Source organism: Lynx rufus, unplaced genomic scaffold (assembly GCF_022079265.1).
Source record: "Lynx rufus isolate CCGP_SWC_20201006 ecotype Redwood Valley unplaced genomic scaffold, mLynRuf1.p SCAF_5, whole genome shotgun sequence".
NCBI lineage: Eukaryota > Metazoa > Chordata > Mammalia > Carnivora > Felidae > Lynx > Lynx rufus.
Window position 1 is genome coordinate 144,923,868 of NW_025814867.1, and position 26,776 is coordinate 144,950,643.

At 39.8% G+C, this 26,776-nt stretch overlaps 4 protein-coding genes across 4 annotated transcripts; all 4 read right to left on the minus strand.

The window, feature by feature from the left end:
- Positions 1-8,276: 8,276 nt before the first annotated feature.
- Positions 8,277-8,498, minus strand: LOC124526094 (keratin-associated protein 21-1-like). The gene has a single exon (XM_047098832.1). The coding sequence runs from the start codon at positions 8,496-8,498 to the stop codon at positions 8,277-8,279; it is 222 nt and encodes a 73-aa protein (XP_046954788.1).
- Positions 8,499-11,989: 3,491 nt separating this feature from the next.
- LOC124526060 (keratin-associated protein 6-2-like) lies at positions 11,990-12,223 on the minus strand. The gene has a single exon (XM_047098769.1). It carries the CDS (start codon positions 12,221-12,223, stop codon positions 11,990-11,992), a length of 234 nt encoding a protein of 77 aa, XP_046954725.1.
- A 3,883-nt stretch (positions 12,224-16,106) lies between these two features.
- Positions 16,107-16,376, minus strand: LOC124526061 (keratin-associated protein 21-1-like). Its single transcript, XM_047098770.1, has one exon. It carries the CDS (start codon positions 16,374-16,376, stop codon positions 16,107-16,109), a length of 270 nt encoding a protein of 89 aa, XP_046954726.1.
- A 9,921-nt stretch (positions 16,377-26,297) lies between these two features.
- On the minus strand, positions 26,298-26,519 carry LOC124526093 (keratin-associated protein 21-1-like). Its single transcript, XM_047098831.1, has one exon. The coding sequence runs from the start codon at positions 26,517-26,519 to the stop codon at positions 26,298-26,300; it is 222 nt and encodes a 73-aa protein (XP_046954787.1).
- Positions 26,520-26,776: the final 257 nt, after the last annotated feature.

Sequence of the window (26,776 nt, forward strand, 5' to 3'; positions counted from 1 at the left end):
TGAATCTCACATCTCTATATTCTCTCTTTATTGGTGTCTAATTGCAAATACTTCCTTTTTTTCTCAACTAAACCCTTTATGCAATCATTTTATTGCCAGACATAAAGTCAAAAAGAAAAGAAGGAAGGAAGGAAGGAAGGAAGGAAGGAAGGAAGGAAGGAAGGAAGAAATGAAGGTGTCTCTGTTTTTTGTTTGTATGGTTGTTTCTTGGGATGTTTCTGCTTGTCTTCGTTGTCTACGCTTTACATCAATCACCATTTTATGAATCTGGCAGAATCCAAAATTTGTATTACTTTTTACTGTGAACTTTAAAATTCAACCTGGATGGGAGTACAAACTCAGGAAGATCATTCCTTCTACTCCATGCTAAAATTTCCCATCAAAAAATGAGTGACATCCAGTCTTTTACTGAATATTTTCACCTGGGAATTTCATAAAACTGCTGATTACCTTTCCTGTGATCTTTCCTTAGTAGACATTTTTCCTTCAGTTGACAGTATTTCCTACGACTTTTAGACTGTGGTATGTGGTCCCTCTGCTGTGATTCATCCCTTACCAGAAGTTTAAGGAAAATATACCCACTACAATTGTTCTTTACCTTAATTTTCCCTTTTCTACCATTCTTGAAATTCACAACCATAATCTCTAATGCACAAAATCCCTGAATACACACTTTGCTTTTCTCACACCCCCTTTCTTGTCACAATACTCCTGAACTATTGGAAAAGTTTTCTAGCTCTATTACATTATTTCCAGTACCTTTCCATTCAGGTTTCTGAATACAGATGCATAATGGCAGAAAAAAAAGTCTTTTATTCTGTGCAACCCTGTTTCCCGATGAAGTACAGCCTGGCACATAATTTGAATTCCTTCAATATTTCTCCAATTAAAAAATGCATTTAAAAAACCGTGTTGAAATGTTGGTGTGCCATTAGAAGTTATAAAATAATTCAATATATTATCGCAATAATCTCATTCCATTCAACCTGAAAATCCCCAATATTCTTGGACTAAGAGAGTCTCAAATTTCACACTTTGAAGATAGTTGTCTGGGGGTTCCCGGGTGGCTCATTGGTTAAGTGTCCAACCTCAGCTCAGGTGATGTCTAATGGTTTGTGATTTCGAGCCCCATGTAGAGCTCTGTGCTGACAGCCTGGAGACTGAAGCCTGATTCAGATTCTGTGTCTCTTTCTCACTCTGCCCTTCCCACCCTGACACTCTGTCTCTCAAAAAAAAGAAAAAAGAAAAAAAATTCAAATAAATAAAAAAATAAATATAGTAGTCTGTTTGTGAATGCATTGTTCCTTATGTTCTTCTATGCCTTATAAATAACCAGACCGTTACTAGATATGTAAATTATGATATACATGCCTAATTGATGATATTCTTCCCTCCTTCAGAAGCCTTCAAATACAAGGAACATAATGAAACAATGAATAGATTTTCAACAAACTGTAATTATTAGAATTCTTTTCCCTGTTTGTACGATGTACCCATCCTAGACTAACTCAGAATACACTCAGTCATCACATCAGATTTAGAATATCCCATGTGTGATAATTCCATCCCTTGAGAGAAGGCTTAATTCTTCATCAGCAGGACACTTAATATACAGGGCATAGCCTCCATCCAGGGCTGACCTTGATGACAAGGCCATCCTCCTTGGAATTTGACATGGTTTAGAGTCTCCTGGCTCTAGGATCCTCACACTCAGACTTTGTGCACTCATCTTTGCCATGCATATGAGTCAGTGATTGGTTTTTCACTGCTGGTTGAATTTGAGTCTGAAATACATTTTCGATGGTAGGATCTAAAGGTGAGAGTTCTGGAATGGCACCTGAGGAAAGGACACTGAAGTCAGACCCCAACAAACTGAAGGTTCTCAAACTCAGAAAGGACTGGGCTAATCATCCCATTCTTGTATACGCACCAGGGAAGACACTAAAGGACACCATTAAAGCCCTACTTCTTCCTCTTTTCAACTGAAAATTGTGGCACCATTGATCATACCCAACACATAATGAATTTCTCTTCCCCTTTCTCCTTAGTACTGCCCTTTCTAGCCATTCTTTCAACTTGGTCAGTTCGTTTGACACCAAAATCAAAGTACCACCCCGAACTAACACTCCAATATTTAATGAACCTTCATTCTCTTCCCCAGGAAGCTGTTTTATTCTCTCCAAGCAAATTATGTGTCTAAATTTGTCATAATTAATTTGTAACATATTTATTAACACCAACAAAATGTAAACACTCTTAGAGTAGGAAATTCATCTGCCATTTTTCTACCATGTATTCAGTGTGTAGGATGGTTCTCTTTCAAACACATTCAAAAGTATTTCTCGGACCAGCAGAAGATGGTGGTGTAGGAGGATGCTGGGCTCACCGCGCATCCTGCTGATCACTTAGATTCCAACTACACCTGCCTAAATAACCCAGAAAACCACCAGAAGACTAGCAGAACGGAGTCTCCGGACCCAAGTGCAGACGAGAGGCCCACAGAAGAGGGGCCCCTCCTGAAGTGGATCACCTAAGGAGAAGCGAGCTAAGCCTGCCCCTCCTGCCCCCGTGCACCTTGCCTGCCCACCCCAGCTAACACGCTAGATCCCTAGCACCACAAGCCTGACAGTGTGCAAGTAGTCCAGATGGACCACGCCACCCCGCAGTGAATCCTGCCCTTGGAGAGGGGAAGAGAAGGCACTCACCAGTCTGACTATGGCCCCAGCGGTGGGCTGGGGGCAGACATCAGGTCTGACTGCGGCCCCGCCCACCAACTCCAGTTATACACCACAGCACAGGGGAAGTGCCCTGCAGGTCCGCACCACTCCAGGGACTATCCAAAATGACCAAAGGGTAAAATTCCCCTCAAAAGAATCTCCAGGAAATAACAATAGCTAATGAACTGATCAAAAAAGATTTAAATAATATAACAGAAAGTGAATTTAGAATAATAGTCATAAAATTAACCGCTGGGCTTGAAAACAGAATAGAGGACAGCAGAGAATCTCTTGCTACAGAGATCAAGGGACTAAGGAATAGTCAGGAGGAGCTGAAAAACGCTTTAAATGAGATTGAAAATAAAATGGAAACGTCCACGGCTCAGACTGAAGAGGCAGAGGAGAGAATAGGTGAACTAGAAGATAAAATTATGGAAAAAGAGGAAGCTGAGAAAAAGAGATAAAAAAAATCCAGAGGTATGAGGGGAAAATTAGAGAACTAAGTGATACACTAAAAAGAAGTAATATACGCATAATTGGTATCCCAGAGGAGGAAGAAGGAGGGAAAGGTGCTGAAGGTGTACTTGAAGAAATGATAGCTGAGAACTTCCCTGAACTGGGGAAGGAAAAAGGCATTGAAATCCAAGAGGCACAGAGAACTCCCTTCAGATGTAACTTGAATCGATCTTCTGCACAACATATCATAGTGAAACTGGCAAAATACAAGGATAAAGATAAAATTCTGAAAGCAGCAAGGGATAAACTTGCCCTAACATATAAAGGGAGACCTATAAGACTCGTGACTGATCTCTCTTTTGAAACTTGGCAGGCCAGAAAGGATTGGCAGCAGATCTTCAATGTGTTGGACAGAAAAAATATGCAGCCGAGAATCCTTTATCCAGCAAGTCTGTCATTTAGAATGGAAGGAGAGATAAATGTCTTTCCAAAAAAACAAAAACTGAAGGAATTCATCACCACTAAACCAGGCCTAAAAGAGATCCTAAGGGGGATCCTGTGAGAAAAAGTACCAGAGACATCGCTACATACAGACATCACAATGACTCTAAACCCGTATCTTTCTATAATAACACTGAATGTAAATGGATTAAATGTGCCAACCAAAAGACATAGGGTATCAGAATGGATAAAAACACAAGACCCATCTATTTTCTGTCTACAAGTGACTCATTTTAGACCTGAAGACACCTTTAGATTGAGAGTGAGGGGATGGAGAACTATTTATCATGCTACTGGAAGCCAAAAGAAAGCTGGAGTAGCCATACTTATATCAGACAAACTAGACTTTAAATTAAAGGCTGTAACAAGAGATGAAGAAGGGCATTGTATAATAATTACAAGGTCTATCCATCAGGAAGAGCTAACAATTATAAATGTCTATGCGCCGAATATGGGAGCCCCCAAATACATAAAACAATTACTCATAAACATAAGCAACCTTATTGATAAGAATGTGGTAATTGCAGGGGACTTTAACACTCCACTCACAGAAATGGATAGATCATCTAAACACAGGATCAATAAAGAAACAAGGGCCCTGAATGATACATTGGCTCAGATGGACTTGACAGATATATTTAGAACTCTGCATCCCAAAGCAACAGAATATACTTTCTTCTCAAGTGCACATGGAACATTCTCCAAGATAGATCATATACTGGGTCACAAAACAGCCCTTCATAAGTATACATGAATTGAAATTATACCATGCATACTTTCAGACCACAATGCTATGAAGCTTGAAATCAACCACAGGAAAAGGTCTGGAAAACCTCCAAAGGCATGGAGGTTAAAGAACACCCTACTAAAGAATGAATGGTCAACCAGGCAATTAGAGAACAAATTAAAAAATATATGGAAACAAACAAAAATGAAAATACAACAATCCAAACGCTTTGGGATGCAGCGAAGGCAGTCCTGAGAGGAAAATACATTGCAATCCAGGCCTATCTCAAAAAACAAGAAAAATCCCAAATACAAAATCTAACAGCACACCTAAAGGAAATAGAAGCAGAACAGCAAAGGCAGCCTAAACCCAGCAGAAGAGAAATAATAAAGATCAGAGCAGAAATAAACAATATAGAATCTAAAAAACCTGTAGAGCAGATCAACGAAACCAAGAGTTGGTTTTTTGAAAAAATAAACAAAATTGACAAACCTCTAGCCAGGCTTCTCAAAAAGAAAAGGGAGAAGACCCAAATAGATAAAATCATGAATGAAAATGGAATCATTAAACCAATCCCTCAGAGATACAAACAATTACCAGGGAATACTATGAAAAATTACATGCCAACAAATTGGACAACCTGGAAGAAATGGACAGATTCCTAAATACCCACACTCTTCCAAAACTCAATCAGGAGGAAATAGAAAGGTTGAACAGACCCATAACCACCGAAGAAATTGAATCAGTTATCAAAAATCTCCCAACAAATAAGAGTCCAGGACCAGATGGCTTCCCAGGGGAGTTCTACCAGACGTTTAAAGCAGAGATAATACCTATCCTTCTATGCTATTCCAAGAAATAGAAAGGGAAGGAAAACTTGCAGACTCATTCTATGAAGCCAGCATTACTTTGATTCCTAAACCAGACAGAGACCCAGTAAAAAAAGAGAACTACAGGCCAATATCCCTGATGAATATGGATGCAAAAATTCTCAATAAGATACTAGCAAATCGAATTCAACAGCATATAAAAAGAATTATTCACCACGATCAAGTGGGATTCGTTCCTGGGCTGGAGGCCTGGTTCAACATTCGCAAATCAATCAATGTGATACATCACATTAATAAAAGAAAAGATAAGAACCATATGGTCCTGTCAATCGATACAGAAAAAGCATTTGACAAAATAAAGCATCCCTACTTAATAAAAACCCTCGAGAAAGTCGGGATAGAAGGAACATTCTTAAACATCATAAAAGCCATTTATGAAAAGCCCAGAGCTAATATCATCCTCAGTGGGGGAAAAACTGAGAGCTTTCTCCCTGAGATCAGGAACATGACAGGGATGTCCACTCTCACTGCTGTTGTTTAACATAGTGTTGGAAGTTCTAGCATCAGCAATCAGACAACACAAGGAAATCAAAGACATCAAAATTAGCAAAGATGAAGTTAAGCTTTCACTTTTTGCAGATGACATGATATTATACATGGAAAATCCAATAGACTCCACCAAAAGTCTGCTAGAACTGATACAGGAATTCAGCAAAGTCGCAGGATACAAAATCAATGTACAGAAATCAGTTGCATTCTTATACACTAATAATGAAGCAACAGAAAGGAAAATAAAGAAACTGATCCCATTCACAATTGCACCAAGAAGCATAAAATACCTAGGAATAAACCTAACCAAAGATGTAACAGATCTGTATGCTGAAAACTATAGAAAGCTTATGAAGGAAATTGAAGAAGATATAAAGAAATGGAAAAACATTCCGTGCTCATGGATTGGAAGAATAGATATTGTTAAAATGTCAATACTACCCAAAGCTATCTACACATTCAATGCAATCCCAATCAAAATTGCACCAGCATTCTTCTCAAAGCTAGAACAAGCAATCCTAAAATTTGTATGGAACCACAAAAGGCCCCAAATAGCCAAAGTAATTTTGAAGAAGAAGAGCAAAGCACGAGGCATCACAATCCCAGACTTTAGCCTCTACTATAAAGCTGTCATCATCAAGACAGCATGGTATTGGCACAAAAACAGACACATAGACCAATGGAATAGAATAGAAACCCCAGAACTAGACCCACAAAAGTATGGCCAACTAATCTTTGACAAAGCAGGAAAGAATATCCATGGGAAAAAAGACAGTCTCTTTAACAAATGGTCCTGGGAGAACTGGACAGCAACATGCAGAAGGATGAGACTAGACCACTTTCTTTCACCATTCACAAAAACAAACTCAAAATGGATAAAGGACCTGAATGTGAGACAGGAAACCATCAAAACCCTAGAGGAGAAAGCAGGAAAAGACCTCTCTGACCTCAGCCGCAGTAATTTCTTACTTGATACATCTCCAAAGGCAAGGGAATTAAAAGCAAAAATGAACTATTGGGACCTCATGAAGATAAAAAGCTTCTGCACTGCAAGGGAAACACTCAACAAAACTAAAAGGCAACCAATGGAATGGGAAAAGATATTTGCAAATGACATATCAGACAAAGGGCTAGGATCCAAAATCTATAAAGAGCTCACCAAACTCCACACCCGAAAAACAAATAATCCAGAGAAGAAACAGGAAGAAAACATGAATAGACACTTCTCTAAAGAAGACATCCAGATGGCCAACAGGCACATGAAAAGATGTTCAACGTCGCTCCTCATCAGGGAAATACAAATCAAAACCACACTCAGATATCACATCACGCCAGTCAGAGTGGCTAAAATTAACAAATCAGCAGACTATAGATGCTGGAGAAGATGTGGAGAAATGGGAACCCTCTTGCACCATTGGTGGGAATGCAAACTAGTGCAGCCGCTCTGGAAAAGTGTGCGGAGGTTCCTCAAAAAATTAAAAATGTTCCTACCCTATGACCCAGCAATAACACTGCTAGGAATTTACCCAAGGGATACAGGAGTGCTGATGCATAGGGGCACTTGTACCCCAATGTTTATAGCAACACTCTCAACAATAGCCAAATTATGGAAAGAGCCGAAATGTCCATCAACTGACGAATGGATAAAGATATTGTGGTTTATATACACAATAGAATACTACTTGACAATGAGAAAGAATGAAATATGGCCTTTTGCAGCAACATGGATGGAACTAGTGAGTGTTATGCTAAGTGAAATAAGTCATAAAGAGAAAGACAGATACCATATGTTTTCACTCTTATGTGGATCCTGAGAAACTTAACAGAAGTCCATGGAGGAGGGGAAGAGACAAAAAAGAGGTTAGAGAGGGAGAGAGCCAGAGCATAAGAGACTCTTAAAAATTGAGAAAAAACTGAGGGTTGGTGGGGGATAGGAGGGAGGGGAGGGTGGGTGATAGGTATTGAGGAAGGCAACTTTTGGGATGAACACTGGGTGTTGTATGGAAAACCAATTTGACAATAAATTTCCAATTTAAAAAAATGGTGGATGGGAAAAAAAGAGAATAAATGCTTGTATTATATCAAGAAAGAGACCCGGGTACACGGAATATATTGTCAGCCCGATGTTCAAGAGAGGCCATAACACCTCATGAAAGGAGGCTTTCACAAGAAAGAACAGAGACATTTGATGGAGAGAATGAAACATTTTTATTGAGAATAAGTGATTTGCCCAAATGCGGGATGTTCATATCCTCGCCACAGTCACGTCACAGAATCCATATTAAGGGAGTAAGGCCAACACTTTTTGGAAAACTGTTAGATGATACTCCATAGCCTCAATTCGCCAGATAACATGCCACAAATGTTACTGGAGGTCAAAACTTCTATGACACATGCAATGTTCCCGATATATAAATCTTGGGGTATAGATCCTTGAATGAGTCTTCTCTTAAGGCGTGTCATTTCAGAAGCAAGTGGGGTTTGGACAGTGATGTTCTAGCAGCAAGAGGAATAACATCTTCTATAGAAAAATGGCCGGTAGCCACAGAAGTTGGAGCCATAGCCATAGCCACAGCCATATCCGGTGCCATAGCCACAGCAGGAGCCATAGCCACAGCCATAACGGAGGCCATAACCACAGCCATAATAGGGACCGCATCCACAGCCATAGCCATATCCGCAGCCATAGCCACAGGAGTTGCCGTAGTTGCGACACATCTTGCCAAGAGAAGAGAATTCACGTGGGTTGTGGGAGGATGTGGTGAAGTGCGTGTCTTCTACTTGCTTTGGACCCTTATATACTGTCAGTAATTACCAGAGCATGTCACTCATCCCCTGACTTACCCAACAAATATGTAAGCAACTGTGCTGTGCCAGTCACTGTCAACAATCAACAATGTCTTGGGCAACGTGAGTTCATTATTAAGGAGACTCCAGGTTTATTAAAAACAGCATTTTATTTCATTCTGCCAAAACACATTTCTCAGTAGAATCATGGACTCTAAGTAAAACCAAAATCCATGTTCACAATCTCCAATCATTTAACAAGAAGGCTGAGGGGTTTTTAGGAAATATTTCTCCTTCTTGATCTCTCCAAACTTGTAAAACATCTACCTCCTTCCATAAGGAAAGAAAAATTCATCTCCTTTCTGGAATCATTGCAACATCTTACCAGGCTTCTTGCACCCACATACCTGCTGCAGATATCTACTGGCTCTGTGTGGTAAAAGCTAAGGATGATGCCCATTTCATGACACAGAAAATCCCTCAACACCATTGAAGTGCCTCATGTCAAATGTCAAAAGTGCTGAGATCAAGAAACCTACCTTTGTAGCCTCACATCTATAATTGAGATTCTCTCTTTACTCGTGTCTATGTCCAAAGATTGCCCTCCTTCTCAAATAAACTGAAAGTCCAACCCTTTCATCACCATATATACAGTGGGGGGGGGGATGTTGTTTATTTGTTTGTGATGTTTTTGCTTATCTTCAATGTCCAGGTCACTATGTTCATATCCAGGCAGATTCCAAAATTTAAACTATTTTTCACTGTAACAACAATGAAATCCTAGGTGGAAACGAGTACAAATTCAGGTATCATTTCTTCTACTCCATACTCAAATTTTAACACCAAGAAATGAGTGTCATCCAGTCCTGTATTGAATGACTTCCACAGGGATTTGAATCAAACTGCTGTTTTCCTTTTCGGAGAAGTTTCATTTTTAGATATTTTTCTTTTGGTTGAGAATATTTCTTACTGTTTTTTTTTCTAATATTGCTTATGGGTTATCTGATCACTCCACTATGCTTCATCCCTAACAACAAATATAAAACATACATATCCCCTTACAAATGTTCTTTACCTTTAATTTTCCTACTTTTCCATCATTATTGAAATTCAAAACCATAAATTCCAATGCACGAGTTCCCTGAAATACATGATACTTTTTAAACAGCCAGTCTCTGGTCACAATGCCCACAAACTACTGAAAAACACTTCCTATCTTTATTCCCTTATTTCTGTACACTTCCATTAAGAGCTCGGGACACTGATGGTGAATGGCAAAAAAAAAAAAATCTTTTCTTCTGTGTGTCTTTGAATCATCGGTTAGTTCTAAGCATAGTGCCTGGCACATAATCTCAACTCAATATTTCTGCCAATAACAAACAGACACATTAAAACAAAACCATGTTCAAATGTTGGTATCACTTAGAATCTATAAGAATGTGGATATAGGTCATAATGTTCTCAATTCATTCAAGCCGAAAGTCTCAATGTTCATTGCTAAAACAGTCACAAATTTCACCTTTTCAAGATATCTATTAGTGTTCAAAGTCATTTCTACAGATATACAAGTTATGTCATATGCCTAATAAATGATAAACTCTTTACTAGAAACAGAAAGTATGAGATACGTGCCTAATAAATACTATTCTGCCCTCTTTCAGGTAGTGTTCAATGAAAATGAACCTAATGAAACCATAAGTTCTATGTTCAACAAACTCTAATGATTGGAATTGACTCTCCCTGTGTATACAATTTCCTCACCTCTGATTTATCCAGAACACAGTCAGTCCCCAGAAATGACTTACAGATGTTCCATCTGTGAGAATTGTCCAGCTCTTGAAAGAACATCTCTTTCCTCGTCAGTAAGACACATTATATCCTGGGCGTAGTTGCCCTCCAAGACTGACCTTGATGGCAGAGCCATCTTCCTTGGAACTGGCCAAGTTGTGGAGTCTCCAGAACCAAGGTTCTCAGATCCAGAATTTGTGCAGTGACCCTTGCCATGGAGACGAGACAGGGAGTCTTTTATTCTGCTGGTTGAAATTGTGTATGAAAGACAATTTTGGTTGTAGGATCTAAACGTTAGAGGTCTGGAAAGGCACATGAGAGAAGCACACTGAAATCAGAATCCATCAAAGTAGTATGTACACAAACTCAGAAAATCAACTGGAACTATTAATTACATTTTATATCTGCTCCATTAGAAAGCCCATTTAAGGCACTAGCCATTGTTCTTTTGCACTAAAACTCGTGGCACCACTGATCATACCAAAACCTTATGTATTTCTCTTTCTACTTTACATTTACAACTGCCCTTTCTAGTATTTCTGGAAACTGACATCAGTTCATGTGACAGAACATGTCAAAATACATCCTTGAACTAACCCTGCAATACTTCAGTCTTCTCAAGGATGCTGTTTTATTCACACCATAGGAATTATCTCTCTAAATTTATCTGAATTATTCTTTTTTTTTAACCTACTAGAATGAAACCATCTGACAGCAAGAAATTCACCTATAATTTTTCTACTGAGACTTCAGGGTGTGTGACAGTTGCCTTTCAAAAACATTCAAAACGATTTGGAAATTAATTGACTTAAATCAATTTACTGAAACTCAGTATATGCCAACAAATGTATTTGCACTTCCATCAAAATGCAGATAATACAATATCACGTTTTTCTTTTGCTTCTCATTTCCTTAGTTTCTTACATCTCAACAGAGGCGGCTCCCAATTTCTCATTAATCCCAAAATTTCTCTCTTCAACCCCATTCATCCTCAAAGAACTCAGGCCATACTTCCTCCCCCTTGAGCTTGTGTCACAACTTCCCAAAGAGGTGTCCTAACTCTTCCTCTTACCCCTCCAGCCTTCAGCTCTATTCTAGATACAGTGTTACCTCAAGGACATAGTTCTTACACAGTGTGATTTATGTTGCGGTGTTATGGATACAAGAAATAGGAGAAGACATAATCTCCGATGCACATAAGAGAAGAAATGTTTATATCATATCTAGGAAGAGACCCAGGTTCATGAAATGTATTGTTGCCCGAGTTTCAAAAGATGCCATACACCTCAAAAAGGAGTCATTCATTAAGAAGAACACAGAGATTACTTAGAAAAAAAATGAAAGATTTTTATTGAGAATAAGGGATTTGCCTCCCTGTGGGATTTTAGATATATTACCACAGTCTCAACAAAGAACCCAGATTAGGGAAGTAAAGACTAACATCTGGAAAATAGTCAGAGGATACCACATAGCCTTCAGCCACAGGAAGCCTTCATACCAATGCTAAGTAGAGGTCACAATTACAGAAAGCATGCAATTCATTGGATATAGAAATATTGGGTTATAAATCAATGAATCAGCCCTCCCTTAAGCCGTGCCACTTCAGAAGCAAACGTGTCTTGGACAGTGATGTTCTAGCAGCAAGAAGAATAACATCTTCTATACCAAAATGGCCGGTAGCCATAGCAACCAGAGCCATAGCCACAGCCACAGCCATATCTGGTGCCATAGCCACAGCAGGAGCCGTATCCACAGCCATATCCACAGCCATAGCCAGGTCCATAACTACAGCCATAATAGGGCCCATAGCCACAGCCGTAGCCATAGCCACAGCCACAGCCACAGGAATTACCGTAGTTGCAACACATCTTGTCAAGAGAAGAGATTTCACGTGGGTTGCGAGAGGATGTGGTGAACTGTGTGTCTTCTACTAGCCTTGGACCTTTATATACTGTCAGTAATTGGCAGAACATACCATTCATCCCCTGACATACCCAACAAATATGTAAGCACTTCTGGTATGCCACTCACTGTCAACAATCAATAAATGTCTTGGGAAATGTGACTTCATTCTGTTGGAGTCTCCAGTTATATTTAAAGAACAGCACTTGAATCTGGTCTGCCAAAGAATCTCTCACTAGAATCATGGGCCATATGTAAAACTGGTACCCACCTTCACAACTTGTTGTCATTTAATTTACCTTATGTATCATCGTTGAGGGACATTTAGGAAAATTTTGTCCTCTTGATCTCTCCTCTTTCCTAAGCTACCTACCCCATAGGGAAGGAAATAACTCCCATCATATTTCTGGAATCATTGCAAATTTTTACCTGCCTTCTCACACCCAGATATCTACTGTAGATACCTACTAGTTCCATGTGTGATAAACGAGGGAAGATGCTAATTCCAGCCAACAGAACAAAGCCCAACAACACTGGAACTTCTGCTGTACAATGCCAATAGTGTTGAGATCTAGAAACCTTGGTTTGTAACCTCACATCTATATATTCTCTCTTTATTGGTGTCTAATTCCAAATTCTTCCTTTTTTTCTCAACTAAACCCATTATTCAATCATTCCATCGACAGACATAAAGTCAAAAAGAAAATAAGGAAGGAAAGAAGGAAGGAAGAATTTAGAAATAATGAAAGAAAGAAAGAGAGAGAGTAGAGAAAGAAAGAAAGAAAGAAAGAAAGAAAGAAAGAAAGAAAAGAAAGAGAAGAAAGAAAGAAAGAAAGAAAGAAAGAAAGAAAGAAAGAGGGGCGCCTGGGTGGCGCAGTCGGTTGGGCGTCCGACTTCAGCCAGGTCGCGATCTCCCGGTCCGTGAGTTCGAGCCCCGTGTCGGGCTCTGGGCTGATGGCTCAGAGCCTTGAGCCTGTTTCCGATTCTGTGTCTCCCTCTCTCTCTGCCCCTCCCCCGTTCATGCTCTGTCTCTCTCTGTCCCAAAAATAAATAAATGTTGAAAAAAAAAAAAAGAAAGAAAGAAAGAAGAAAGTAAGGAAGGAAGAAAGGAAGGTGTCTCTGTTTTTTGTTTGTATGGTTGTTTCTTGGGATGTTTCTGCTCATATTCGTTGTCTACTCTTTACATCAATCACCATTTTATGAATCTGGCAGAATCCAAACTTTGTATTACTTTTTACTGTGACAACTATAAAATCCAAGCTGCAAGGGAGTACAAACTCAGGAGGATCATTCCTTCACTCCACTCTAAAATTTCCCATCAAAGAAATGAGTGACATCCAGTCTTTTACTCAATGCTTTCACCTGGGAATTTCATAACACTGCTGATTTCCTTTCCTGTGATCTTTCCTTTCTAGACATTTTTCTTTCAGTTGACAGTATTTCCTACGACTTTTAGACTGCTCTATCTGATCATTCTGCTCTAATTCATCCCTTACCAGAAGTTTAAGGAAAATATACCCACTACAATTGTTCTTTGGCTTAATTTTCTCTACTTTTCTACCATTCTTGAAATTCACAGCTATAAACTCTAATGCACAAAATTCCTAGAATACACACTTTGCTTTTCTAACAACCCCTTTCTTGTCACAATACTCCTGAACTATTGGAAAAGTTTTCCAACTTTCTTGCAGTATTTCTAACCTGAACTTTCCATTCAGGTTTCTGAATACAGATCCATAATGGCAGAAACATAATCTCCTCTTCTGTGCACCCCTCTTTCCAGATGAAGTAGAGCCTGGCACATAATTTGAATTCAGTCAATATTTCCCCAGTAAAGAAATGCATTAAAAAAAAATCATGTTCAAAGGTTGGTGTGCCATTAGAAGTTACAAGATAATTCAATATATTATCACCATGTTCTCATTCCATTCTCCTCTTTCCATCCTGAAAGTCTCAAAAGTTTTTAACTAGTGAGACTCAAATATCACATTTTGAGGATACTTGTCCGTTTATGAACACCTTGTCACAGACATGCAAGTTATCTTATATACCTAATAAATTTTCGACCCTTTATGGATATGTAAATTGTGATATACACCCCTAACTAACGATGTTCTTCCCTACTTCAGAAAGCCTTCAAAGACAAGGAACATAATGGAACAATGAGTAGATTTTTAACAAACTGTAATTATTGGAAATCCTTCCCCTGTCTGTAGGATTTACCCACCCTTGACTAACCCAGAGCACAGGCAGTCCTCAGAACAGACTTAGAATGTTCCATATTGAAAACTTCAAACCCGTGACAGAAGCTCTGTTTCTTCCACAGCAGGACACTTAATATCTTGGGCATAGCCTCATGCCAGGGCTGACCTTGATGGCATGGTTATCTTCCTTAGAATTGGCCATGTTGTGGATGGAGACCTTTAGCTCCAGTGTCCTCAGACTCAGACTTTCTGCAGTGACTTTTGTCATGGAGATGAGACAGTGAGTCATTTTTTCTGCTGGCAGAAATTGAGTCTGAAGAGACTTTTTTCTCATGTATGCTCTGTTAGAGTTCTGGAAGGCACATGAGGAAAAGACACTTTGGTAAGAACCCAACACAATAGTAAGCGCGCAACTCCCAAACTATCCCTTCCTTTTTTCCACTACAATATGTGGCACCACCAATCAAACCCCAACCTTCATGAATTTCTCTTTCCCCTTTATACTTACAACTGTTCTTTCTAGTATTTCTTTCAAATGGCATCAGTTCATTTGACACAAAATGTCAAAATACCTCCTTGAACTCTTTCCACAATCCTTCAGCCTGCAATCTCTTCCCCAGTAAGATGTCTTATTGCCTCCATAGGGATGATCTCTCCAAATTAATTTCAAATAATTCCTACTTATTTTTCAATATCGCCATGAGAATGTCAACACTCTTAGAGCAAGAAAGTACTCCAAATTTTCCTCCTGTATCTTCAGAGTGTAGGATAGTTCCCTTTCAAAAACATTCTAAACTATTTGTGAGTTAAGTGACTCACAATCAATTTCCTCACTCTCAATATATGCCAACAAATACATCCGGACTTCCATTAAATTACAGATGATACAATACCACATCTTTCTTCTAAATTTTCCTTTCCTTAGTTCATTAGACACCTGAGTCCATTTCTAATTTCTCGTTAATGTGGAAACTCCCACTTCCATTCCATTCATCCTTGAAGTACTCAGGCCACACCTCCTCTCCCTGGAGCATGTGTCACAACCTCCTAAAAAGGTAACATCTCTCCTTGTCTTTCCTCTCCACCTCCATTCGACACTAAGTGTGACTTCCAGATGAAAGTTCTGAAATATCTGTGATTTGTGTTGAGGTGTGAGGGCCTGGGCATGAGGGGTGGAAGACACAGGTAGAAAAGGCATTTTCTCTGATGCACATAAGAGAAGAAACTTTTGCATTATATGAAGGAAAAGCCCTCATGTTCATGAAACATATTGTCACCTAGATTTTCAAGAGGAGTCATAATACTCCAAAAAAAGGAGTAATTCACAAGCAAGAACACAGAGATCTATTAGAAGCAAAGAATCATTTTTATTGAGAATAAGGAATTTGCCCAACTGTGGGGTGTTAGGCTAGTTGCCACAGTCAGATGACAGAATCTAGAATAGGGGAATAAAGACCAACATTTATAAAAGAGTCAGATGAAACCACACAGCCTTGAGGCACAAGATGCCATTCTAGAAATGTTGCTTGGAGGCGAGAGCCTCTGTGAAGCATGAAATTTCGTGGATATAGAAATGTGAGGTATGAATCCTTGATTCAGCCCTCTCATTAGATGTGTCTTATTTAGAGGACAATGGGGTGATGTTCTAGCAGCAAGAAGAATAACATCTTCTATAGCAAAATGGACGGTAACCATAGCAGCCGGAGCCATAGCCACAACCACAGCCATATCCGGGGCCGTAGCCACAGCAGGAGCCATATCCACAGCCATATCCACAACCAGAGCCACAGCCATACCGGGAGCCATATCCACATCCATAGCCAGGTCCATAACTCCAGCTGTAATAGGGGCCATAGCCACAGCCGTAGCCATAGCCACAGCCATAGCCACAGGAGTTGCCGTAGTTGCAACACATCTTGTCAAGAGAAGAGATTTCACGTGGGTTGCGAGAGGATGTGGTGAACTGTGTGTCTTCTACTAGCCTTGGACCTTTATATACTGTCAGTAATTGGCAGAACATACCATTCATCCCCTGACATACCCAACAAATATGTAAGCACTTCTGGTATGCCACTCACTGTCAACAATCAATAAATGTCTTGGGAAATGTGACTTCATTCTGTTGGAGTCTCCAGTTATATTTAAAGAACGGCATTTTAATTTGCTCTGCCAAAGAATTCTCTCACTAGAATCATGGGCCATATATAAAACTGGTACCCACCTTCACAACTTGTTGTCATTTAATTTACCTTATGTATCATCGTTGAGGGACATTTAACAAAATCTTATCCTCTTGATCTCTCCTCCTTCCTAAGCTACCTACCCCATAGGGAAGGAAATAACTCCCATCTCCTTTCTGGAATCATTGCAAATTTTTGCCTGCCTGCTCACACCCAGATACCTACTGCAGATACCTACTAGTTCCATGCGTGATAAACGAGGGAAGATGCTAATTCCAGCCATCAGAACAAAGCCCAACAACACTGGAACTTCTGCTGTACAATGCCAATAGTGTTGAGATCTAGAAACCATGATTTGAATCTCGCATCTCTATATTCTCTCTTTATTGGTGTCTAATTCCAAATACTTCCTTTTTTTCTCAACTAAACCCTTTATCCAATCATTCCATTGCCAGACATAATGTCAAAAGAAAGCAGGGAAGGAAGGAAGGAAGGAAGGAAGGAAGGAAGGAAGGAAGGAAGGAAGGAAGGAAGGAAGGAAAAAGGAAGGAAGAAGGAAGGAAGGAAGATGGAAGGAAGGAAGGAAGGAAGAAATGAAGGTGTCTCCTCTTTTTGTTTGTATGTTTGCTTCTTGGGATGTTTCTGCTTGTCTTCATTGTCTACACTTTACATCAATCACCATTTTACAAATCTGGCAAAATCCAAAATTTGGATTACTTTTTACTGTGACAACTAAAAAATCTAAGCTGCAAGGCACTACAAACTCAGGAAGATCATTCCTTCTACTCCTCGCTAAAATTTCCCATCAAAGAAATGTGTGACAACCAGTCTTTTACTGAATGATTTCACCTGGGAATTTCATAAAACTGCTGATTACCTTTCCTGTGATCTTTCCGTAGTAGACATTTTTCCTTCAGTTGACAGTATTTCCTACTACTTTTTAGACTGGGGTATGTGATCCCTCTGCTGTGATTCATCCCTTACAAGAAGTTTAAGGAAAATATACCCAGTACAATTGTTCTTTACCTTAATTTTCCCTACTTTTCTACCAACATTGAAATTCACAACCATAATCTTTAATGCACAAAATCCCTGAATACACACTTTCCTTTTCTAATACCCCCTTCCTTGTCACAATACTCCTGAACTACTGGAAAAGTTTTCTAGCTCTATTACATTATTTCCAGTACCTTTCCATTCAGGTTTCTGAATACAGGTCCATAGTGGCAGAAAAATAATCTCTTATTCTGTCCAACCCTGTTTCCCGATGAAGTACAGCCTGGCACATAGTTTGAATTCCATCAATATATCTCCAATTAAAAAATGCATTTAAAAAACCGTGTTCAAATATTGCTGTGCCATTTAGAAATTATAAAATAATTCAATATATTAATGCAATATTCTCATTCCATTCAACCTGAAAATCCCCAATATTCTTGGAACAAGAGAGTCTCAAATTTCACACTTTAAAGATAGTTGTCTGCGGGTGCCCTGGTGGCTCATTGGTTAAGTGTCCAACCTCAACTCAGGTGATGTCTTACAGTTTGTGAGTTCGAGCCCCATGTAGAGCTCTGTGCTGACAGCCTGGAGCCTGAAGCCTGATTCAGATTCTGTGTCTCTTTCTCTCTCTGCCCCTCCCACGCTTACACTCTTTCTCTCAAAAAAAGTAAATAAATAAATAAATGAAAAAAAATCCAAATGATTGATTAAATAAATAAATAAATAAATAAATAAATAAATAAACATAGTTGTCTGTTTGTGAACACATTATTCCATATGTTCTTCTATGCCTTATAAATAACCAGAACTTTACTAGATATGTAAATTATGATATACGTGCCTAATACATTATATTCTTCCCTCCTTCAGAAAGCCTTCAAATACAAGGAACATAATGGAACAATGAATAGGTTTTCATCAAACTGTAATTATTAGAATTCTTTTCCCTGTTTGTACGATGTACCCATCCTAGACTAACTCAGAGCACACTCAGTCATCACATCAGATTTAGACTATCCCATGTGTTCCAGATTTAGACTATTCCTATCCCATATATTCCATCCATTGAGAGAAGGCTTAATTCTTCATCAGCAGGACACTTACTATACTGGCATAGCCTCCATCCAGGGCTGCCCTCGATGGCAAGGCCATCCTCCTTGGAATCTGACATGGTTTAGAGTCCTGGCTTAGGATCCTCACGCTCAGACTTTGTGCACTCATCTTTGCCATGCATATGAGTCAGTGATTGGTTTTTCACTGCTGGTTGAATTTGAGTCTGAAATACATTTTCGATGGTAGGATCTAAAGGTGAGAGCTCTGGAATGGCACCTGAGGAAAGGACACTGAAGTCAGACCCCAACAAACGGAAGGTTCTCAAACTCAGAAAGGACTGGGCTTCTCATCCCATTCTTGTATACGCACCAGGGAAGACACTAAAGGACACCATTAAAGCCCTACTCCTTCCTCTTTTCAACTGAAAATTGTGGCACCATTGATCATACCCAACACACAACGAATTTCTCTTCTCCTTTCTGCTTGGTACTGCCCTTTCTGGCCATTCTTTCAACTTGATCAGTTCGTTTGACACCAAAATCAAAGTACCACTCTGAACTATCTCTCCAATATTTAATGAACATTCATTATCTTCCCCAGGAGGCTGTTTTATTCTCTCCAAGCAAATTATGTACCTAAATTTGTCATAATTAATTTGTAACATATTTATTAACACCAACAAAATGTAAACACCCTGAGAGTAGGAAATTCATCTGCAGTTTTTCTACTGTGCATTCAGTGTGTAGGATGGTTCTCTTTAAACACATTGAAAAGTATTTGTCAATTAAGTGACTTAAATCAATTTATTCAAACTCAATTTATGCCAACATATATATTAGCAAATCCATCCAATTCAGATAATATGATACCATGCTTTTATTCTAACGTACCCTTTCCTTGCTTCTTTACACCTCAGCTGAGGCAGCTTCCAATTTCGCAGAAATACCAGAAACTCTCTCTTGCATCACATGCCTCCTTAATGTGATCAGGCCACACCTCCTTTCCCTTGGGCTTCTGTCTCAACCTCCCAACAGGTGCCATCCCTCCTCATCCTTGTCTTTTCCCTCCACATCCATTCTACCTACAGTGTGATTTCCAGGGCATGGTTCTGCAATACTGTGTGATTTGTGTTGGAGTGTTAGGGATATGAGAATTAGGTGGAGAAGACATTATATCAGATGCATATAAGAGTAGTAATGCTTGGGAGATTTTCTGGAAGATGGTGGCATAGGAAGACACTGGGCTCACCGAATCCTGCTGATTACTTAGATTCCACCCACATCAGCCTAAATATCCCAGAAAACTGCCAGAAGACTAGCAGAATGGATTCTCTGGAGCCAAGCGTAGACAAGAGGCCACAGAAGAGGGTAGGAAGGGCGGACAGGTGGTGAGCACTACAGGGACTGGTGGGAGGGAGCCTGGGCGGTGGAGGGGCAGCTCGCCCAGGAAGGCAGAGCCCTCGAGTCTGGCTTGCAAAAGTAGAGGATGGAGTGTGTTCTGACACAGAACAAAGGCAGAGTGTGTTCTGACAGCCAGCGGGACTTAACATCTGGAATGTTATAAGTCAAAAGTTCTGCTCTGAGAGCAGGAGGACTAGAGGACAATGGGAGGGAGAGTTGTTGAGTCCCGGAGGACAGAGCTCAGCTTGGCAGGGAAGAAAGGCGCTGGGAAGCGCCATCTCACTCGCCCACCCCCCAGACAAAATCCCAAAGGGAACCGGTTCCCGTCACTGAACTTGCTTGCATTGCGCAAACACCCAATGCTGTGCTTCTGTGGATCCATCCCTCCAACGGGTGTGCTTCCCACCTGGTGCCACAGGGCCCCTCCTGAAGTGGACCACCAAAGACAAACGGAGCTGAGCTTGCCCCTCCTGCCCCTGTGCACCTTGCGGATCCCCCCCGGCTAGTACTATGCCAGATCCCATAGAAACAGCACCACAAGCCTGGCAGTGTTCAAGTAGCCCAGACAGGGGCCACACCACTCCACAGTGAGTCCTGCCTTTGGGAGAGGGGAAGATAAGGTACACACCAGTCTGACTGTGGCCCCAGCAGTGGGCTGGGGGTAGACATCAGGTCTGACTGCAGCTGTGCCCACCAACACAAGTTATTCCAGACAGCACAGAGGAAGAGTCCTGCAGTTCTGCGCCACTCCAGGGACTATCCAAAATGACGAAACGGAAGAATTCTCCTCAAAAGAAACTCCAGGAAGTAGCGACAGCTAACGAACTGATCAAAGACAATTTAAGCAAAGTAACAGAAAATGAATTTAAAATAATAGTCATAAAATTAATCACTGGGCTTGAACAAAGTACAGAGGACAGCAGAGAATCTATTGCTACAGAGATCAAGGGACTAAGAAACAGTCAGGAGGAGCTAAAAATACTTTAAATGAGCTGCAAAATAAAATGGAGACAACCACAGCTCGGATTGAAGAGGCAGAGGAGAGAATAGGTGAATTAGAAAATAAAATTATGGAAAAAGAGGAAGCTGAGAAAAAGAGAGATAAAAAAAATCCAGGAGTATGAGGGGAGAATTAGAGAACTAAGTGATGTGATAAAACGCAATAATATACGCATAATTGGGATTCCATAGGAGGAAGAGAGAGAGTAAAGTGCTGAAGGTGTACTTGAAGAAACCATAGCTGAGAACTTCCCTGATCTGGGGAAGGAAAAAGGCATTGAAATCCAAGAGGCACAGAGAACTCCCTTCAGATGTAACTTGAATCGATGTTCTGCATGACGTATCATAGTGAAACTGCAAAATACAAGGATAAAGAGAAAATTCTGAAAGCAGCTAGGGATAAACATGCTGTAACTTATAAAGAGAGACCAATAAGACTCGTGATGGATCTCTCTACTGAAACCTGTCAGGCAAGAAAGGAATGGCAGGAAATCTTCAATGTGATGAACAGAAAAAATATGCAGCCGAGAATCCTTTATCCAGCAAATCTGTCATTTAGAATAGAAGGAGAGATAAAGGTCTTCCCAAAAAAACAAAAACTGAAGGAATTAATCACCACTAAACCAGGCCTACAGGAGATCCTAAGGGGGATCCTGTGAGACAAAGTACCAGAGACATCGCTACAAGCATAAAACATACAGACATCACAATGACTCTAAACCCGTATCTTTCTATAATAACACTGAATGCAAATGGATTAAATGCGCCAACCAAAAGACATAGGGTATCAGAATGGATAAAAAAACAAGACCATCTGTTTGCTGTCTACAAGAGACTCATTTTAGACCTGAGGACACCTTCAGGATGAAAGTGAGGAGATGGAGAACTATATATCATGCTACTAGAAGTCAAAAGAAAGCTGGAGTAGCCATACTTATATCAGACAAACTAGACTTTAAATTAAAGGCTGTAACAAGAGATGAAGAAGGGCATTATATAATACTTACAGGGTCTATCCATCAGGAAGAGCTAAAAGTTATAAAGGTCTATGTGCCGAATATGGGAGCCCCCAAATATATAAAACAATTAATCACAAACATAAGCAACCTTATTGATAAGAATGTGGTAATTTCAGGAGACTTTAACACTCCACTTACAACAATGGATAGATCATCTAGACATAGGATCAATAAAGAAACAAGGGCCCTGAATGATACATTGGATCAGATGGACTTGACAGTTATATTTAGAACTCTGCATCCCAAAGCAACAGAATATACTTTCTTCTCGAGTACACATGGAACATTCTCCAAGATAGATCACATACTGGGTCACAAAACAGCCCTTCATAAGTATACAAGAATTGAGATCATACCATGCATACTTTCAGACCACAATGCTATGAAGCTTGAAATCAACCACAGAAAAAAGTCTGGAAAACCTCCAAAAGCATGGAGGTTAAAGAACACCCTACCAAAGAATGAATGGGTCAACCAGGCAATTAGAGAAGAAATTTTAAAATATATGGAAACAACGAAAATGAATACAACAATCCAAATGCTTTGGAATGCAGCGAAGGCAGTTCTGAGAGGAAAATACATTGCAATCCAGGCCTATCTCAAAAAACAAGAAAAATCCCAAATACAAAATCTAACAGCACAGCTAAAGGAAATAGAAGCAGAACAGCAAAGACACCCCAAACCCAGCACAAGAAGAGAAATAATAAAGATCAGAGCAGAAATAAACAATATAGAATCTAAAAAAACTGTAGAGCAGGTCAATGAAACCAAAAGTTGGTTTTTTGAAAAATAAACAAAACTGATAAACCTCTAGGCTGACTTCTCAGAAAGAAAAGGGAGAGGACCCAAATAGATAAAATCATGAATGGAAATGGAATTATTACAACCAACCCCTCAGAAATACAAGCAGTTATCACAGAATACTATGAAAAATTGTATACCAACAAACTGGACAACCTGGAAGAAAAGGACAAATTCCTAAACACCCACACACTTCCAAAACTCAAATAGAAAGAAGAAATAGAAAGCTTGAACAGAACCATAACCAGCGAAGAACTTGAATCAGTTATCAAAAATCTCCCAACAGAGTCCAGGACCAGATGGTTTCCCAGGGGAATTCTACCAGACATGTAAAGCAGAGATAATACCTATCCTTCTCAAGCTATTCCAAAAAAATAGAAAGGGAAGGAAAACTTGCAGACTCATTCTATGAAGCCAGCATTACTTTGATTCCTAAACCAGACAGAGACCCAGTAAAAAAAGAGAACTACAGGCCAATATCCCTGATGAATACGGATGCAAAAATTCTCAGTAAGATATGAGCAAATCGAATTCAACAGCATATAAAAAAGAATTATTCACCATGATCAAGTGGGATTCGTTCCTGGGCTGGAGGGCTGGTTCAACATTCGCAAATCAATCAATGTGATACATCACATTAATAAAAGAAAAGATAAGAACCATATGGTCCTGTCAATCGATACAGAAAAAGCATATGACAAAATTCAGCATCCCTACTTAATAAAAACCTTCGAGAAAGTCGGGATAGAAGGAACATTCTTAAACATCATAAAAGCCATTTATGAAAAGCCCAGAGCTAATATCATCCTCAGTGGGGGAAAAACTGAGAGCTTTCTCCCTGAGATCAGGAACATGACAGGGATGTCCACTCTCACTGCTGTTGTTTAACATAGTGTTGGAAGTTCTAGCATCAGCAATCAGACAACACAAGGAAATCAAAGACATCAAAATTAGCAAAGATGAAGTTAAGCTTTCACTTTTTGCAGATGACATGATATTATACATGGAAAATCCAATAGACTCCACCAAAAGTCTGCTAGAACTGATACAGGAATTCAGCAAAGTCGCAGGATACAAAATCAATGTACAGAAATCAGTTGCATTCTTATACACTAATAATGAAGCAACAGAAAGGAAAATAAAGAAACTGATCCCATTCACAATTGCACCAAGAAGCATAAAATACCTAGGAATAAACCTAACCAAAGATGTAACAGATCTGTATGCTGAAAACTATAGAAAGCTTATGAAGGAAATTGAAGAAGATATAAAGAAATGGAAAAACATTCCGTGCTCATGGATTGGAAGAATAGATATTGTTAAAATGTCAATACGACCCAAAGCTATCTACACATTCAATGCAATCCCAATCAAAATTGCACCAGCATTCTTCTCAAAGCTAGAACAAGCAATCCTAAAATTTGTATGGAACCACAAAAGGCCCCAAATAGCCAAAGTAATTTTGAAGAAGAGCAAAGCACGAGGCATCACAATCCCAGACTTTAGCCTCTACTACAAGGCTGTCATCATCAAGACAGCATGGTATTGGCACAAAAACAGACACATAGACCAATGGAATAGAATAGAAACCCCAGAACTAGACCCACAAACGTATAGCCAACTAATCTTTGACAAAGCAGGAAAGAACATCCAATGGTAAAAAGACAGTCTCTTTAACAAATTGTGCTGGAAGAACTGGACAGCAACATGCAGAAGGTTGAAACTAGACCACTTTCTCACACCATTCACAAAAATAAACTCAAAATGGATAAAGGACCTGAATGTGAGACAGGAAACCATCAAAACCCTAGAGGAGAAAGCAGGAAAAAACCTCTCTGACCTCAGCCGCAGCAATTTCTTACTTGACACATCCCAAAAAGCAAGGGAATTAAAAGCGAAAATGAACTATTGAGACCTCATGAAGATAAAAAGCTTATGCACAGAAAAGGAAACAATCAACAAAACTAAAAGGCAACCAACGGAATGGGAAAGATATTTGCAAATGACATATCGGACAAAGGGCTAGAATCCAAAATCTATAAAGAGCTCACCAAACTCCACACCCGAAAAACAAATAATCCAGTGAAGAAACAGGAAGAAAACATGAATAGACACTTCTATAAAGAAGACATCCAGATGGCTAACAGGCACATGAAAAGATGTTCAACATCGCTCCTCATCAGGGAAATACAAATCAAAACCACACTCAGATATCACATCACGCCAGTCAGAGTGGCTAAAATTAAGAAATCAGGAGACTATAGATGCTGGAGAGGATGTGGAGAAACGGGAACCCTCTTGCACTGTTGGTGGGAATGCAAATTGGTGCAGCCACTCTGGAAAACAGTGTGGAGGTTCCTCAGAAAAATAAAAATAGTCCTACCCTATGACCCAGCAATAGCACTGCTAGGAATTTACCCAAGGGATACAGGAGTGCTGATGCAGAGGGGCACTTGTACCCCAATGTTTATAGCAGCATTCTCAACAATAGCCAAATTATGGAAAGAGCCTAAATGTCCATCAACTGATGAATGGATAAAGAAATTGTGGTTTATATACACAATGGAGTACTACATGGCAATGAGAAAGAACGAAATATGGCCCTTTGTAGCAACGTGGATGGAACTGGAGAGTGTGATGCTACGTGAAATAAGCCATAGAGAAAGACAGATACCATATGTTTTCACTCTTATGTGGATCCTGAGAAACTTAACAGAAGTCCATGGAGGAGGGGAAGAGACAAAAAAGAGGTTAGAGAGGGAGAGAGCCAGAGCATAAGAGACTCTTAAAAATTGAGAAAAAACTGAGGGTTGGTGGGGGATAGGTGGGAGGGGAAGGTGGGTGATGGGTATTGAGGAAGGCAACTTTTGGGATGAGCACTAGGTGTTGTATGGAAAACCAATTTGACAATAAATTTCCAATTAAAAAAATGGTGGATGGGAAAAAAAGAGAATAAATGCTTGTATTATATCAAGAAAGAGACCCGGGTACACGGAATATATTGTCAGCCCGATGTTCAAGAGAGGCCATAACACCTCATGAAAGAAGGCTTTCACAAGAAAGAACAGAGACATTTGATGGAAAGAATGAAACATTTTTATTGAGAATAAGTGATTTGCCCAAATGCGGGATGTTCATATCCTCGCCACAGTCACGTCACAGAATCCATATTAAGGGAGTAAGACCAACACTTTTTGGAAAACTGTTAGATGATACTCCATAGCCTCAATTCGCAAGATAACATGCTACAAATGTTACTGGAGGTCAAATCTTCTATGACACATGAAGTGTTCCCGATATATAAATCTTGGGGTATAGATCCTTGAATGAGTCTTCTCTTAAGGCGTGTCATTTCAGAAGCAAGTGGGGTTTGGACAGTGATGTTCTAGCAGCAAGAGGAATAACATCTTCTATAGAAAAATGGCCGGTAGCCACAGAAGTTGGAGCCATAGCCATAGCCACAGCCATATCCGGTGCCATAGCCACAGCAGGAGCCATAGCCACAGCCATAACAGAGGCCATAACCACAGCCATAATAGGGACCGCATCCACAGCCATAGCCATATCCGCAGCCATAGCCACAGGAGTTGCCGTAGTTGCAACACATCTTGCCAAGAGAAGAGAATTCACGTGGGTTGTGGGAGGATGTGGTGAAGTGCGTGTCTTCTACTTGCTTTGGACCCTTATATACTGTCAGTAATTACCAGAGCATGTCACTTATCCCCTGACTTACCCAACAAATATGTAAGCAACTGTGCTGTGCCAGTCACTGTCAACAATCAACAATGACTTGGGCAACGTGAGTTCATTATTAAGGAGACTCCAGGTTTATTAAAAACAGCATTTTATTTCATTCTGCCAAAA